At 36.3% G+C, this 19,149-nt stretch overlaps 1 protein-coding gene across 5 annotated transcripts in view; it reads left to right on the top strand.

Annotated features, from left to right (window-relative positions):
- The window catches only part of LOC115218031 (dynactin subunit 3), a 71,641-nt gene extending 54,536 nt beyond the window's left edge, over window positions 1-17,105 (top strand). For all 5 annotated transcript variants that reach the window (XM_029787783.2, XM_029787782.2, XM_029787781.2 and 2 more), the window contains 3 exons: window positions 12,228-12,286; window positions 13,216-13,275; window positions 15,509-17,105. In XM_029787783.2, coding sequence (XP_029643643.1) covers window positions 12,228-12,286; window positions 13,216-13,275; window positions 15,509-15,598 — 209 coding nt within the window. In that variant the 3' untranslated portion in view covers window positions 15,599-17,105. The remainder of the gene's footprint in view (window positions 1-12,227; window positions 12,287-13,215; window positions 13,276-15,508) is intronic.
- Window positions 17,106-19,149: the final 2,044 nt, after the last annotated feature.

Below are 19,149 nucleotides of genomic sequence, written 5' to 3'. Positions count from 1 at the left end.
AAAAGGTTATCAACAAAGAATCCTCTATGAGTTAGCTTGATCTGCTAGGAATAATAGCTTTAGTCCTCATTAAAACATTTGCTCTTTGCGAACAATAATTACAATAAGACCCATGTCTTCTGCTGTTTGTGTTGCCTTACATTCTTCTGTTTCTAAATTTTTGTTTAAGTCTCTGATAAGGCTTTGAAAGATGCAGCATTTCATGTGTTACAAATATTTTTGTTGATCAAGTTTTGTACGTATTTGACTGGTGAAGTTTTTTCTGTTCCCTTTGTGTTTGCTATTTAAATTAATCATTAGTATATACTTGTGTGTTTTGAATCAATATCTCGTATATATGTCTACTGTGTTGCTTGCTCTGGTTATAGATAAAAATATAGATGGAACTCCACTTCTCTGCTCTGTTGCTAAGTGTGTGAATTATGCTTCTACAGTCACCTTGTTGCTAACATCATGTGCAAATACATACATACACACACACACATTACTCATTTCATTAGTTGATGTTTCGTAGCTCTATCTTTACTGAGTTGTACACCCACACATGCATACTCAAGAACATACACTTACACATCTATATATCTTCATTACTGTTGAAAGCTACATGTCCAAGCTACCCAGGATTGTGTTTCACAGCTGGGTTCTCTGCCTGCAACCATCCCTTTTTACGTATTTACTAAAGCAATCAGAGATGCAGTTTATCAATGTGTGTATCATGGAAGCTGGATGCACACAGTAATGTGTGTATTTACATACATGATGGCTGCCCCCTCGTTACCGAGTATGGCCATTGCACGAAGCTTAACTGTTAATGGTGCTGTGATCGAATGTGACCTTTTTAGCCCAGCTAAAGATCTACAATGTCTTGTACAAAATTGGCAACTAAAACCTTTATTGGTAATAGCCGGCTGTAGTTGTAACTGGGCTTCATGTACCTTTGCATGTCGCTTAAGTCCTCCTGCCGAATTACACTCTCTTCCACATGCCTGAGACATAAATACACACAAATATACATGCACACCTAAATAAATTAATTAATTAATTCACTGGGAACTCTGAGGAGCAGCAATGTGAAGCCTGGATGAAGGAATAAGTAAACTCTGTTATACATTTTGCATACTCTTCTTACTCTGTTGTACTCCCAAATCATCGTTAAAGTCACACACTTCAGAGAGAGAAAATGAGAGAAGATGGGAGAAGTGAGAGATGGTCGTCCAAGTTGGTAAGAAGCAAGGCTAATAACTGCTTGAGATATTGGCGACTATTTGCTGCCAATGGTTCCTGTGATATTGATATAGCCAAAATACCTGACTCTCAGATGGACCAGTCCACATAGCTACAAATGGACACTACAAGTTTAAATCACCACATCAATGTAAGCAGCAGCAGTGCTGAGTTCATCTCATTCTGTAGCTTGGACAGGGATGTTTTTTTTGTGTCAAACAGACATGCACTCTAAAAACACTTTATGATGCTGATGTTTTGAGTGAGGTACCTAATGAACCAGTGGATTATGGGTTCCTCCACATGCACGTGCACACAGGGGTAAAGACCCCCTTCAGTCTTGAATGACCATCGGATTGTACCTAGAAAGTTCCCCTCTGAGGCATGAATCCAGGCAAGGTTGTTTGTGGAAGACCAGCAGTCACCCATGCATACCAGCTTCCCTTCTCCACACCACTGGTGTTATCCAAGGGAAAGGCAAAGGGACAGATACAGCTTGGTACCACTCATTTCTACAGCTGAGTGAACTGGAGCAACATGAAATAAAGTGTCTTGCTTAAAAACACAACACACAACCTGGTCTGGGAATTGAACTCACTACCTCATGATTGTGAGCCCTATGCTCTAACCACTGAGCCATGCTACCCTCTACACATACACACACAAGTATACACAAATACAAGGTGACTGTCTCATTAGTATGTTGGATAGATTGCCTAGCAGTATTCCTTCCAGCTCTCTCTGTTCAGTGTTCAAATCCTGCTATGGCCCACCACTGCTGTCAGTTGCTCCTCTTGATGATAATGATGCTGATGTTGTGGAACAAGACAGGCTCTGCTAAGTTTTGGAAGTGGCCAAAGTACTGTATGTCACAGCAGTGCCCCTACTATGCTACCAGGAGTTGAGGACCCAAGGAAGGGAAGAAAATACATGTTCACACACATACACACACACACATGTTCACTCTTTTGCTAATTGCTGGTATCACTTCTGTCTCCTCTTGGTTTCCAAATGTAGCTCTCATCCATCATCTTGGATAGCATCTTCCCCTTTAGTTTTTCTCTCCTCCTCCAGACAGACACATCCCTAGATAAATAAGCTGTTCAGTGTATCCAATGTTGGTACAGATCTGCATTATGTTGGTTTGTCTACTCTCACAGGCGATACTTACACCTGTGTACACATCATTACTTCATTATTGTGGAGGTTCAGGTACAGGGTCTTCTTGTACAATATATCTCAGCTACACCTTGTTGATTCAGGGCTCTCTCCACTGTACTACCTTGGTACAAATCTGTCTCCTATACACTATCTTTACACCTGTCTATATCTACTACACTTTGATGCTACACTTCTTCAATGATTCTCTTGGTATAAGTCTGTCTCTTACTAATTGGTTGTTTGAAATCTGTTTTCCATTATTGTTTAATTGGTACAGTTGTGGCTTCATTCCATTTTCTTTTTCTCTTTATATTGTCTTGGAGTGTCTTCACTGCACTGTTTAAGTAAATATATATATATGATATAAGAAAAAAAAAACACTATTTCATTCTACCCAATTCTTAATGATAAATAAATAAACGAGGTAGATATGAGAGACCTACATATTTTACTCTTTATTTATTGGCAATCTATTTTTTTCTTTTCTTTTTAAAGTTCAGTTTTAAAATTTCAGATTTTGTCAAACCATTCATATTTCTATATTTCTGTTTATATCTGAAAAAAATTTGTTTTGCAAGTTTTGAATATTTTCTAAAAAAAAAAAATACAATTTATGTAACATTATTTGACACCAAATTAACATATGTTGTTGTTGTTGTTCCTTGAAAAGATCAACAGGAAATTAAAGTCTAACAAAATTACTCAGCAGGTTTTGTTGTTTTGTATGACCCTTGAAATAGTTATGTTACTTCTTGTTTTTATAACTAAAACTGTGTTGTTTTGATCACGATTATAACTAATCAATTAATTAATATTTTGCCTCAAAGAGGAATCAGTGTGGCACTGTTTTTGGTATGTCTTGGATAATTAAACTATTCACCTCTTCTCCAACAGACTACAACGTATTTGAGCCTAGCGTTTCAAACTAAAGAAATATTCATGATATTTAACCTTTTAGCATTTAAACCAGCCACACCTGGCCCAAAATATTCTGTTTTATGTTCAAACTGGCTTGATCCAGCCTCTCACACCTACATTACAATGTTAGTCTAAAAAAATATAGTCTTATTATCAAAATCTCAAGGCTACAAGATAATGCAGGATTAATTCAAAACAATAGAAATAAATAAGTGTTATATTTGATAGAATAATCTCAATGCTACAGAGTTAATATTTAATCCTTCAGTGCTTACACAAGGGAATTGCAGTTCCCTGTATTACCTACATACATCTACATGAATTGAGCCAATGGAAGTTGTTTTTATTGGGGTTACTCAGTAAAGACCTCAAGACAGAGGAGAAGCTTTTAACCAATGGATCAGCACTCAAATAACTTCCTTGGTTAGATGTGACTCATAATTTTCATTTATTTTTCTGTGTTTTGTATATATATATATATATAAAGCGAAAGTTGTCTGTGTATGGCAGGTTTGGTAGCCTTCAACTAACACTATCTCCTCCGAGAACCTGCGGCTCAAGTTGACCAAAATTGAGACTATGATAGAAGAAGGCTTGCTCTTCCTTCTGTAGAAGAAAAAATTCAAATCGGACCATGTTAACACCGAAAAATTATTTACATCAATATGAAAATCACTATTTTTTACGAATTTTTGACTGCTGTGTCACCATTATTTGGTGTATTTCAACCAGAAAAATGTTCACTTAAAGAGAATAACAAGCTACATAATGCAAAATGTTTACTTCTAAAAAATTCCAATTCTAAAGGGTCAAAACAAACCCGAGCAACGCCAGGCGATACTGCTAGTATATATATATATATATAATATATATATATATATATATATATTCTTTGAATAGAACAGTGATGGTTTATTTTTAATAATTATTTGTAATAATATCCTACCTGTCAAGACATGTGTTCAGGTGTTATGTTTTTAACAAGCTTAACTCTGGAACAAAATTTTCAAAGCGCTGATTGAAATCTTTTAAACACACTGAAACAATTTTGAGTGTTAGGCTCTCAACAGACTTAAAATTGCGGAGCAGAATTGAAGATGCAGCTGAAATCTTGAATATTATGAAACAAGAAGATTTATAAATTTATGCATCAAAACAAAAACAAAAATTTTGGAAAAAACAAGAAATTACCCCCAAGCTCCTCATATTCCCTTATATAGAATCTTTGCCACAACTAAATTGAATAAATAATTCATGCATTCTTCTAGATGATTTGTGTGAAGCAGGCTGATCAAACCATTTTCTGTTGCAAGGCACAAAACATTGTGTGTGTGTTTTAAATACACACATACATTCATATGTATATAAACACATGCTCGCGTGCACACGCATACACACACACACACACAGAATTATTATTTTTGTTCTTTATTGTCTTCATTATATCAATTCTGTTTTCCTGATTGAGTGTTTTGTTTTTGATTTGTAAAAATCTTATGTTGAAACAAATGTTGTTTGTACCTTGGGAAGGTCATTTTACTAATGAAACAAAAAAATCACTGTTAAACTGTTAACCAATTAATGAATCGCTTGTTTTATCACTTGTTTGGTCAATCAATTAATCAATTGGTTAATTAGAGTTCATTTCATTGCAGTGAGCAACCTTATTGATGACACACCTTCATCAGTTCTTCATCATAGGAAAAGAGCTGATGACAGCGCATCGTTAATAAGATCATAGACTGCAATAAAAGGACCCAAATAAACTGATTTACTGACCAAGCAATTGATTAGTTAATTGGTTAACTGATAACAATAGTGATAAAAAGAAGTGAAATATAACCAGTGTTTGTGTATTTATTGGCAAACTGATCCTTCCAAAACACATAGTTGAATGTTCCTTGCTTAATGTCAGCTATCTAGCTAAAAAGCTATGTTTCTTTTTTGTGACCCTTCATTTAGTTTATTGCTGAGCAAGTGATTGATATTGCTTCCCTCTGCCCCACCCCTGCATTATTGCTACGTTCACTTCCTCCATCGTTTCTTGAAACGGAAGTGTTTTGTCATTGAATGTTGCTGCTTTATTATCAAGCACTTTTGTTGTTGTTGTTGTTGTTGTTGTTGTGAATTCCTGAACTTCTGTTTGGGCTTAATGTCTTTCACATAACTTCGTTGCTTGTTGTTTCATCATCACTATCATCACCATCACCATTGTCATTACTAGACCTATTATTAGTGGCATCATCACCATCACCACACATCATTATCACCTATAATCATCATCATCATATCATCATCACTACTAACACCACAATCATCATCATCATTGTCACAGTCTTCCACTACTGTTATCATTATTGATGATGATGATGTTGTCCTCAACACCATCATCATTCTCATCTCCATTGTCATCATCACCATCATCAAGCCTATTGTTAGTGGTATCATCATCACCACGATCATCATGGTCTCTATTATCATTAGTTGTCGTCATCACCATCACCACCCATCATCATCATCATCATTACTAACACCACAATCATCATCATCACAATCCTCCTCTACTTTTATTATTATTATTGTCATCAACACCATCATTATCATCATCAGGCCTATTGTTCGTGGCATCATCATCATCATTACCATTGTCACTGCCTACACCATCATCATTGAATTTGATGATGTTATTCTTTTAGTTGTGGTTGACTCTGTTTTCTGCATCAACAGCATTAAAGAAACCAACTGTCAAAACGTCGGAGGGTGTTTTTTTTTATAAATTTCATTTAATTTTAAAATCATTATAAACGAAGAGAAATAAACTAAGCCTACAAATTAAGGAAATAAATAAATAAAACAAGACAGTTGTTAGCTTGAGTTAATTAGCAGCATATGTATTGATTTCTTACTGAGATTACACAGTATTATAATTATAGCAGAAATGTAATTTTGTGATATTCATGCCTTTCTCAGTGATGTTATTAATATTAACATAGATGACGTGAAACAGCCACAATTGCGAAATGAAACTGAGCTGTGAAATTATTAATTTTACATCCTACTTTATAAATAATATAGATAGCATCGTTAATTAGAGGTTTTTTAACAAGCCAAATACTTATTGTAATTCTAATGGTGATGGACCCTATTTGAAGATCTAAAGTTTTTCGTTGTTGTTTTTATTTTTTGTTGTTATAGTTTGGTGAAAGATACAAACATATATGCATACATCTATCAGTGGTCATCATTTTGCATTCACTTTCCATGTTGGCATGTTTTGGACTGGTCATTTCTGCTCTCCTTCATTGTTCAGGTTGGGGGACCATGTCTCATTCGTATGTTTCGTTTTGGCTAGGTTTCTACAGATGGATGCCCTTCCTAACATCATTTACTTTACAGAGTAGATTGAGAGTATTTTATTGACACCACTAATCGAGAGGATGGGTTAAGAAAGGTAGCCGAGAGTAGATAAAGGGTGAGAGTGAATGAAAGATTTCAATACCAAATGGCCAGTAGGAGGGATATAAGTAGAGAGCATGAAATATATGTATGTGTGTGTTCTTAAGAAGCTTGCTTAGCCACCACATGGTAAGTAAAAGATAAAAGAATTTTGTGTGTGTTTGTATATAGAGGGAGAGTTCACGAAAAAAACAAAAGACGAAGACAAGTGTGGTGTACAAAACAAACAGATGTATTTATATAATGCTCAGGAATTGAAAAAGTCTTTAACGTTTCGAGCCTATGCTCTTCTACAGAAAGGGACACAGAAAAAAACAAGGAGAGAGAAAAATATGTGTAGTGGCTACCAATCTATACACACACACACACACATATTTTTTTAAAATCTTTATATATGTATAATAGTGTATAAACAATTTATGTATTTATACATGAAAGAGGTGACCTTTGATAGGACACCATACATGCTTGAAAGGGCAGTTGAAGCCCAAACCACAAATAAGATCAAATTCAAAGGCAAATGAGAATAAAAATATTTCTGCAGTTACTCTCAGACTTGAGTTTCTGTATCACTGGTATGAAAATTTTTCTAAATTTTCTACCCTTATATGTATGTATGTATGTATGTATAAGATGGTTTCTGCACAGTTTTTATCTCCCTAATTCCTCTCAGAAAATATTGGTCAACCCAAGGGTTATAAAAGCTGAGACTTGCCGAAGATGTCATGCAGAGGAATCAACGCCAGAGTTGCATGGTTACAAAGCAAACTTTTCAATACAAAGTGCCATATCATATATCAATAATACGCTATTCATAAATTTATTGATTACTTTTGCCAAAGCACAAGGCCAATTTGTTTTGTTAACAATATTGATCCTGATATATTACTGGTGTTTAAACCAATAGTTTCTGTGGAATGAAAGACAAAAATTGATTAGTGCTAGACTTCAACTGAAACAAATAATTTATGCAAATCAACACCTTAATACACTTGCTTATATTATTTCTTTACTACCCACAAGGGCTACACACAGAGGGGACAAACAAGGACAGACAAACAAATTAAGTCGATTACATTGACCCCCAGTGTGTAACTGGTACTTAATTTATCGACCCCGAAAGGATGAAAAGCAAAGTCGACCTCGGCGGAATTTGAACTCAGAACGTAGCGACAGACGAAATAATGCTAAGCATTTCACCCGGCATGCTAATGTTTCTGCCAGTTCGCCACCTTGCTTATATATTATATAATCAGTCCATCTGAGACACAACGGAACTTCTTGTGGAAGTCTACCCCTAAATACATTACTGACATTTATATTACACATATGTGAAAGTATTTGGCCTGGTGGTTAGGTATTGTACTCATGATCACAAGATTGTGGTTTTGATTCCTAAACTGGCAGTGTGCCCTTGTGCAAAACATTTCATTTCACATTGCTCCAGTTCACTCAACTGTAAATGCGTAACCCTGCAACAGACACTGGCATTCCATTCAGGGGTAATGTTCACCTGCCCACCAAGCCAGTGAGGTGGCGTTATTCGAAAGCTACGACAGTGTGAGGAAGCACATTGTGACCAGCGATGTATAACAACATACAATAGTCTAGTCCATACAGGGATACATTGATATTATATTTAGATGCTTATCCACATGACCGACCAGGCTATCAGATGTTGTTACACATCGCTGGTCACTGTGCTTTTTGCATTGTTTTAGCCTTCAAATGATGCCACCCCACTGGCTAGGTGAGCAGGCCAACAGTCATCCCTGATAGAAGGGGGACTAGAGCAACGTGAAGCAAAGTGTTTTGCTCAAGAACACAAAGCACTGCCCAGTCAGGGAATCGAACCTACTCTCTAGTGATCATGAGTGCAACGGCCTAACCACCAGACCATGCGCCTTCACAGATACTCTTTTTCTCTTTTTACTTGGTTCAGTCATTTGACTGCGGCCATGCTGGAGCACCGCCTTTAATCGAGCAACTCAACCCCGGGACTTATTCTTTGTAAGCCTAGTACTTATTCTATCGGTCCCTTTTGCCGAACCGCTAAGTGACGAGGACATAAACACACCAGCATCAATTGTCAAGCAATGCTAGGGGGACAAACACAGACACACATACATACATGCACACACACATATATATATATATATATATACGTGTATACGACGGGCTTCTTTCAGTTTCCATCTACCAAATCCACTCACAAGGCTTTGGTCGGCCCGAGGCTATAGTAGAAGACACTTGCCCAAGGTGCCACGCAGTGGGACTGAACCCGGAACCATGTGGTTGGTAAACAAGCTACTTACCACACAGCCACTTCTGCGCCTATAATGCTTATAATATTGATAAATGGTAAAGTCAGTTTTGGTAGAATTTGAATGCAGAACATAGAGGAATGAAAATAAATATTCCAAAAGCAATTAGTTGTACCATTTCTGCTGCTACTTCTATTTGATTGCATTTTATGAAGAGCATGATGAAAACAGAACCAGTGAAGAGTATTATGAAGAGAAATGGGATGAGATGGCTAAGTCATGTGCTGAGGCAGGAGGAAAGTGACTTAGTGGAAAGAGTGATGGAAGTGACTAAGGAAGGAAGTAAAGGAAAAGGAAAGACTGAGAAAGACAGCTAAAGGTGATGAAGGAGGAAATGAGAGCAAGGGAGCTGAGTTAGGAGGGTCGTAAAAGTTAGGGCAAAGTAGAAGAGACTGCTGTGGGATCCAGTGCTTTCAAACACTTTTTGTGTTTCTCTATTTGTCCCTCCTATTTCTTGACAACTGGTGTTAGTTTGTTTATGTCCCCATGGCTTAGCTGTTCTGCAAGAGCGACTGATAGAATAAGTACCATACTTAAAAATAAAAACTGGAATTGATTTGTTACACTAAATGTATTCGAGGTGGTGCTCCAGTATGGCCACAGTCCAATGACTGAAACAAGATAAAGATGAGATGTGTTTTGAGGTGGTGCTCCAGTATGGCCACAGTCCAATGACCGAAACGAGATAATTTACGTGGGTGTACATATGTGAATGTGAGAACAAATTTAGTATATTTTAGAACTAAATTTAACCATTTTTTTTTTTTTAATTGTTTGACCTGTTTTATTTTGGTTTCAATGATCCCATACTCATAGCTCTGTTCTTAGTACTTGACTCTCTCTCTCTCCTTCCTCTCCCCTCTCTTTCTTCCTCTCTCTCTCTCTCTTCAAAAAATTCTGTCTTCTGTTTGATGTTACTCTGACGGTTATTTATCTATTGATTTCTTCACCAAATACCAATGTTTACTGTCTGCAGTTTTATAAATAATCAAATCACACTTATTTATATAACTATTCTTATTTATCTAATTGAAAGACATTGGATTGTTTATTTTCTTTCTTCTTTGCATTTTACATTAGTTTTCTACTTTTTATTTATTTATTTTTTCTTCTTCTTATTATTATTATTATTCTTTGCTATTATAGTTTGTTAAATTGTATTTTTTTTTTTAAATCAGAAATTAGTTTCTCTGTTTCTATATTTGATAACGCTAATTGACTAGGCAACACAATGGGAGGTCTTGGTTTTTTTTTTTTATTTTAGGACAAGGAAATATAATTGATTGGTCTTGGTCCAGAATATTTAATTTCCATTATGGATTTCTTGAGTCAACTGGTCCCTGTGCTTATCTCCAGTGGTGACAGATAAATATTCCCTTCATTAGGACTCTCATCTGCTGTTGGTAACTTTCTCTCTGGCAGGAATTGAACTTAACATTGCAAGGGGTGTCCATTTTCTAGTGCAACCACTACTTAAAACAATGGCCTATGCCATCCTGTATTGGAGTCTCTATGTAGTTTTTCTCAGTTTGCTAGAAATAGAAGCTAAATCTCTCTAATTCACAAGTGACTCTTAAAAAAAGAAAAAATGAAAGGAGATGGTATTTAGAGCTACACTATTCAATATCATCATCATCATCATTGTTTAATGTCTGCTTTCCATGCTAGTATGGGTTGGATGGTTCGACCAGGGTTTGGGAAGCCAGGAGGCTGTGCCAGGCTCCAGTCAGATCTGGCAGTGTTTCTACAGCTGGATGCCCTTTCCTAACACCTACCACTCAGTGAGTGTAGTGGGTGCTTTTTACATGCCACCGGCACAGGTGCCAGAGGAGGCTGGCAGCATCCACGATCGGTTGGTGCTTTTTACGTGTCACCAGCACAGAAGCGAGTCGAGGCGGCACTGGCATTGGCCACGTTCGGATGGTGCTTTTTACGTGCCATTTAATTATATGTTTGATCAGGGCTGACCTGAGAAGGGCTTAACAAACAGCATGTTACTCAGAGTTTGATGGACCCAGCAATTGAAACTTTATGCCTGTCATATGATGAGAACCAATGACTCTTTGGTCAGTTGTTTGGTACCCTATTGATGGACTGTTTGTACACCTCAGAACTGTCAGGGTGCATGACATGGCCAACCATGGTATTTTCATCCTGTTCATATCTTCTCCTCTGATCACCCTTGTTGTGTCCACCCAATCCTTATACCAGACTCCACACTAATCCCTATACCCTGACCTTCATTACCAGAACATGAACCCTCTGGAATTTCCTCCCTACTCATGTCTTTCACACAAATGTTAACTCAAAAAAAGTTCATTTACTTACTTAAGCCCTTCACTCCTTGTTGATCATGGGTCCACTATTCTCGACTCTGGGCTCTTTTCTGTTTTCCATGGTTGTGAATAGTCACTGAGACATCTATAACTTTGCTCTTTTTTCTTAGGAAGAGATACCCCTTTTTTTTATACCTCTGGGATACCCTTTTTTTTATACCTCTGTGAAGAAGTGGTCCATATTAGTCTGGTTTCATTCCTTTGAAATTATTTGATATATTGTATAATACTTGTAATAATATTTAAGTAAATGTATTGAGTTTATTATCTTTTTATATTTTTAAAATTGACTGTAGTGTATGTTTTTTGGGGGGAATATTAAGTAATAATAGTTGAACATTATATAACATAGGAGGCCCTGCCAAGAGCTTGCACTTTGCTTGAATAGCTCTCAACATCAACCTCACCACTGCAGGAGAGCCTGCAAAGGTCATAAGTGTTGCCCCTTCTTCTACTCCTAGTAAGGAAAAGAAAAATTAATATCTGATTTGTAGTAGAAGGAAAATGATGCTGTGTGATTCTTTTGTCTGTAGCATTCTCAGTATAAGAAACATATATTGGCTTCAACCTGGAATCATCTTCCTCTACAGAATTCATCATGACGTGGTTTAGTATTTATTACTTCCAGAAGTAAGAATCTTCAGATGTAGTAGATGGTAAAAAACTTGTTTTGGGAGAACACTTCCTGACATCTTTAGGAAGAAACATCACTTTTCAAACATTTTGTTTATTTCCTATATGTTGCCCTGAATTTCTTGTTTGTTGTTGATGACTGATGAACTTCAAGGCAAGATTCACTGTTTTTCAGCTTCTTCTATGAGTCATGAAAAAATGCAGGAACTCAGCCAAGTCCATTTAAACCAACAGGTCAGTTACATACTTGTTTTACTTATTTGTGTGTATTTGTGCCCCGCTCCCACTTCTTTGGCTATTCTTAGCATTATCACTGAGAGAATTTATTTACAAATTTGTTGGAATTCAAAGAACTGAATAAATTATGGTAAAAGCAAAGAAGAGTGATGAATATTTAAGAGAGAAGCAAGAGTTCAAAATCTACTGTAAGAGTTCTACCCATGAAAGGAATTATTTAATCTTTTTGTCCATTTAATATCTGTCACACTGATAAAAATATCATATTGATTTAAGCTGAGACATTATAAAATTTTCAATTAACAGACAATAATTGACCTACAGATTTTAAAAATAATTTTTTGTAACTAAACACTTTCAAACTTCGGACACTGGTAGAATGTGTCATATAAAACATGTTTTACTCTTAGCATTTTTGAGAAAAACTTATATTTATGAAGTCATTTCACATCAAAGTTCTCGTATTTCGGTAATTTCAACCAATCAATGATGTGTATTCAGCTGAATAAAACAACTATCGGCAGTGTATTTTTCGTTTGTCACTGTTATTTATGACATCGTTCGTGCGTTTGTACTTGTTTTAAGGTTTTAGGGTTAGGGTTAAGGTGTTAGGAGGGTTGTCATAAATAACAGTGACAGATGAAATATACACCGCTGGAAGTTCTTGTTGACAAACGACAGCAGTAATTTTATTCAGCTGAATACACGTCATTGATTGGTTGAAATTACTGAAATATGAGAACTTTGACATGAAATAACTTCATAAATATAAGTTTTTCTCAAAAATGCTAAGAGTAAAAAATATTTTATATGACACATTCTACCAGTGTCTGAAGTTTGAATGTGTTTAGTTACAAAATATTATTTTTTAAATCTGTAGGTCAAAAGGTAAAAGATCCCAATAATTTCTTTCTTTTCTGTTTCAGGATCAAGCTGCTCATTTGACAGATAAAGCGAAAGCACTGCTTGGTACTTACAATTCTGTGGTATCCTTTTTATATAGAAACAGAAATATCTTTAGAATCAACTGGTATAACATGATCAAACACTTTTTCTTCTTCTCTTCCTGCTGTGTTTAAAATTTTGTATTCAGCTAATATGAACGAAGCTTTTTTTATCGCTTATCTTCCCAACATTTGCATCACTGAGGTGAGGTACATCAAACCATTCCCATGATCCTAGTCCTATAAAATTAATTCTCTAAAATCAGCTTTGGTTTATTGTATTTAATGCTAGACTTTACTATGACATATATATCAGCAGACTTTAGCTGTCACTACACTCATAAATTAATTAGTTTTGTAAGACAGTCGCAGACATCTGTCACATTTTTATAACTTCAAGCAAATTTAATTTTTATTATTATTTCAAAAAAATATAGCTACATCTGTTTTAGTAGCTGGTTTGTCACCGTTATTCAATATCTGTCACTTTGAAAATGTAGTCGATTCTCACTTATAGAGAGCAGAGGAGCATTCTGTCACTTATCCAAAAACATATTCCATTTTTATTCCTTTTAACCAGCCTTTTCTTCGTTTTTTTTTTTTTTTTTTTGTTGCAAAGTAAAACACTGCCTTAGTAAATTGTTCCAATCCAATGCACAGAAGAATGGACATAAAGTGATGATGAAAATGACAATGACATCTATGTGTTTGTGCAATTAACGTGTAATTTTACCTGTGAAGATTGTTTGAGATCTGAAGTATCTCCAGTAGTGATTGTCTGATGTACTGGGGGATCTCCCTGCCCTCATATCTTTAAAACGCCGCCACCATGGTGATCTCATTCTTGCTCACAATATCATAAGCGGAAAGTGTAACCTCTCGAAAGAGCTGTTCTTCACTCCTGCTCCAGAGCGCAGGCTGCGGGGTCATTCCGAAAAGTTCTATCTGCGACGATTTCATCTCAATCGAAGGAGAGGGGCTTTCTCCGTCCGGGTTGCAGATCTGTGGAATAAGCTGCCGAACGAGATAGTGAAGATGCTGACGACCGCTCGGTTCAAAGTCTCTCTTGACCAGAAATGGCCTGAACTCTTTGCATGAACACCCCTGTACATAACTCCATGTCCCCCTACATGGCCTTGCTTTTTGCTTTTTGAGCCAAAAAATTAACTAACTGTTTTATCTCTCACACTTCTATCGACTAGGATAGCTGGCCTCTCTGTTGAGTCCATACTAGGAAGACCCTCTTTCTCCCAAGCATTCTCCACATCTAATAACCTTTCGTAATAGCACTTTCATACCTCCTTTTCCGGAATCACTTTCATTATTTAATTTATGCTTTTACTCTTAGTTGGAAATATTTTACTCACAGACTTCATTAATAATTCTTGAGTGTCAGACAAAATGCCCTACGGCATTTGTTTATGTCTCTTTATGTTCTGAGTAGGAACCCTGCCGAAGTCAACTTTACTTGGCATCCTTCAGAAATGTTGATTAAGTATCCTTGTAGGATAGGCGTAGGAGTGTCTCTGTGGTAAGTAGCTTGTTTACCAACTTCATGGTTCCAGGTTCAGTCCCACTGCGTGGCACCTTGGGCAAGTGTCTTCTGCTATAGCCCAGGGCCGACCAAAGCCTTGTGAGTGGATTTGGTAGACGGAAAATGAAAGAAGCCCGTCGTATATGTGTGTGTGTGTGTCTGTGTTTGTCCCCCTAGCATTGCTTGACAACCAATGCTGGTGTGTTTATGTCCCCGTTACTTAGCAGTTCGGCAAAAGAGGCCGATAGAATAAGTACTGGGCTTACAAAGAATAAGTCCCAGGGTCGATTTGCTCGACTAAAGGCGGTGCTCCAGCATGGCCACAGTCAAATGACTGAAACAAGTGAAAGAGTAAAGAGAGTTGTGACTATATTAGAAATATTCTTAAGAAAAACAAAAATCTCTTTCTTTACTATATTTTCTAAGAATCCCAGACATCATACATAGGTAATCATCATCATTTAACATCCATATTCTATGCTAGCATGGAATTTTTGGTCCTCCAAACACATCTGAATGTATAAGTCAGCCAGCCTTTTTTGGCTGTAAATTTTGACCTGGGAAATTTAACTTGCATTTTGGAAAATATGGTACCTTAGACCTCATGTCATCTTATTGTCATAGCCTCTTTACTTTTAATGATATAATTTTGTATTTCTTTCAATATGTTTTTATTTTTCTTATTTTTTTTTCCAGTAAGGTTCATTGTTTCAGTTATAAGCCTTAAATCAAATCTTTTAGATCACCACTCTTTCTAAACAGTTTGTTGTTTGGGACCAAATGCTTACCGATATGGAAATCCAGGCAAAACCAGTAAAGAAAGCTGATTGAAATACTAAAATTGGGAAAACTTTTTTTTTTGCTTTTTTTTTTTTTGCATTTTCTTTTTCTGCACTTAAAGCCTATCTGTGTATATGTGTTTTTGAGAGATAGAGAGAGAGATGATAAAAATGAGAGAAAATTATGAGACGAAAGAGAGAGAGAGAAATAAAGAAGGAACAAGGGGAAAGTTTAAGAGAGAGCTAATAGAAAAGAAGAGTAAAACTGTAAAAAGTGAGAGAGAGAGAGATGGGGGGAAAAAGTTTCATAATAAATGTTAAAAGTATTTAAGAGATTTACAATAAGAAATTATGAATGGGACTTGTGAAAGAAAGAAAGAAAGAAAGAGATCAAGAGAAAGAAAGACAGAGAGAGAGAGAGAGCTATGTAATTATTTAATATCTCATATCATTAGGCTGAAATAATGGACTACTTTGGTTAACTTTGTTGAGTTTCCTTTTTAAATGAAAACTCTAAATCTGGCACCAATATTGCACCAGCTTCATTATACATTTATTACAGTTCTTATTCTTTAAGGTAACGGTGGCAGATTAACAGATTCTGGACAAAATGCCATCCAGTATATCTTGCTGTTCTTTACATTCTGGGTTCAAATCTTGCTGAGGTCCACTTTGCCTCTCATCCCTTCGGTGGTTGATAAAATAAAGTACCAGCTGAGTACTGATGGTGGGGATTACTATAACTGACTTCCTTGCCCCCTCCTCCAAATTTCAGGCCTCGTGCCTCCTATGTTAGAAATTATTACTTAGAGCGATCACTTGCTTACAAGCATAAGCCATTGACACAATTTTCTTGGACTGTCCTACCCCAGGTCTTGTTGGGTTTAGTGTTGCCATTGATGCTTCTGTTACTACTTTTTGTTTTTAGTAACAGTGTTGGCCCTATACAAACCCATTTTTACCTGTGGGAAGAAATGGTCCCTTTTAGTCTGCCCTCTGTCCTTTGGCCTGTCCAGCATGGGAGGCCCTATCAAGAACTTGCGCTTTGCTGGCATAGTTCTTGGTGTCATTGAGGCATACAAGCCTCCACACCACAAACAAGGACTGAACCTTGTAATGGATGAAGAGCAGTGGATCGATAGAACCATTACAGCATTGGAGAAATTACCTTGTGGTATTTGTTCCAGCCCTATATGTACTAAGTTTAAATTCCACTAAGGTCAGCTTTTCCTTTCATCATTTCAGAGTAAATAAAAAATAAAATATTAGTCAAGAACAGTGGGGATCAATTGAACTGAGTAACCCCTCCTGCTATCAAAATTGCTGGCCTTGTGCTTAGATTAGAAACTATTATTATTATTGTTATTCGTTCAGGGTCGATAAATCAAGTACCAGTAAAACAATGGGATCGATGTAATTGACTAGTCCCCTGGCCACAAACTTGGATTTGTATTGTCCTTGCTGCAAATAAAGGAAAGATTACTATTCTTATATGATGTCCACAAGATGTGGAAGTAAATTATTATTTGTACTGTGGAATAAATATGTTAAAACTCTTATATCGTTGTTGTTGTTGTTTTTATGTTGTTTCTGTGTGTGTGTGTGTTTAACAATGCATATGACTGCAAGTAGCCAGTGAATGATTTGCATAAAAGGAAGCTTAATATCCACAACTATTAATCATCATCATTATCATCATCATCATCATCATCATCATTGTTTAACGTCCGCTTTCCATGCTGGCATGGGTTGGACAATTTGACTGAGGATTGGCGAACCAGATGGCTGCACTAGGCTCCAATCTGATCTGGCAGAGTTTCTACAGCTGGATGCCCTTCCTAACGCCAAGCACTCTGAGAGTGTAGGGGGTGCTTTTACATACCACTGGTACAAGGGCCAGTCAGGCAGTACGTTGATGTTAACGTTGCTGTCCCTCTTCCATACTGTAAACTCTCGTTGTGTAGCATAAAGCCACTTTCCTCGATATTGCAGCCCCTCAGTTGAACGGTTTCTGTCTTGTGTGTTACATGGTTATTGTATTGGTGCTGGTGTCCTGTAAAAGGCACCCAGTGCAATTACTGTAAAGTAATTGGTATTGAGAAGGGCATCCAGCCATGGATATATTATGCCAGAACAGACAATGGAGCTTGGTTCAATCCTGTGGCTTGCCAGCACCTGTGAAACTGTACAACCCATACCAGTCTGTAAAAGGGACGTTAAAGGATGAAGAAGAAGAAGGTGGCGATGGCGGCAGCACATGAAATAAAGAAAATTTGATGAGATACAAAATATCTAGAATGTAACCTTGGGGTTCAGTTCCACTATATGGTACCTTGGTCCAGCGTCTTCTACTACAGCCCTGGGCAGACCAAAACCTTGTGAGCTTATTAGGTCAAGAGAAACTGAAAGAAGCCTGCCAAATATCTTTTATCTTTTATTACAGATGTGTTTTTTGCTTTTGTTTGTCACCGCTTTATGTGCATATAATATGCCATCAAATATGGTACTTCAGTCCTGGCTGCGACATTTCATAACAATGAAAATGTTGAAAGGACACATTGATATAGTGCAGCAAATGAATGTATTTTGATGTTTCAATGTTCAGTAAAATTACTGAAAAACATGGCTCTTGAATTTGTCTTGGAAAGTCTGCAAAAAATCATAAGTACTGCCCTTTTCTACAGACACAGCTACTGAAAAAAACAAAATAAATAAAAAAGAACAGCAACATATTTCAACAATTCTTTTGAAAAGGTATTTTGATGTGAGGTAGTTATGTTATCAAAGTGGCTAAGTTCAAATGTCTCTCCTCTTCTCTTCAAGGGAAATGTCATACAAACAAAATCCGTTCTAATACTCAATCTCAGATCAGAAAACTCCAATCATCGTCTTGTCACAGAAATTGTGATTTAATTCATTGTAATCACTGACATCCTTGAGAGAGAGATAAAACATGACCACCATGCAATCTCTCTCCTCCTTCATTCCTACATAAATCCAAGGCTTTCCACTTATATAATAAATCAATACAGTTCCAAGTTCCACAAGATTTTAATAATGTATATCTGACTGTTATTAACCTTAGGCTATGGTGGAGAATCTTAATGCATTTATTCTCAAATTTGATTGAAACTTTGGAAACAGCAGACAAACATTATTTTCCCTTCATTTTCTTCCAGACATTCTTTCTGACTGCAATCTTTTTATAAACGGTTTTATTAACTTATTTATACATTCATCATTCTAATTTTAGCCATTTTGATTTATTTTTATCTGTCTAATCTATCTATCTATCTATCTATACATATCTATCTATCTATACATATATATCTATCTATCTGCCTATCTATACATATCTATCTATCTATCTATCTATCTATCTGTCAAGCTATCTATCTATCCATCCATCTATCTATCTGTCTAGCTATCTATCTATCGATCCATCCATCTATCTACCTATCTATCTATCTGTCTATCTATCTATCTATCTACCTATCTATCTATCTATCTATCTATCTATCTATCTATCTATCTATTTATCTATCTATCTATTTATCTATCTATCTATCTATCTATCTATTTATCTGTCTGTCTGTCTGTTTT

Source organism: Octopus sinensis, linkage group LG12 (genome assembly GCF_006345805.1).
Source record: "Octopus sinensis linkage group LG12, ASM634580v1, whole genome shotgun sequence".
Classification (NCBI taxonomy): domain Eukaryota; kingdom Metazoa; phylum Mollusca; class Cephalopoda; order Octopoda; family Octopodidae; genus Octopus; species Octopus sinensis.
This window is presented reverse-complemented; position numbering and strand designations above follow the sequence as displayed.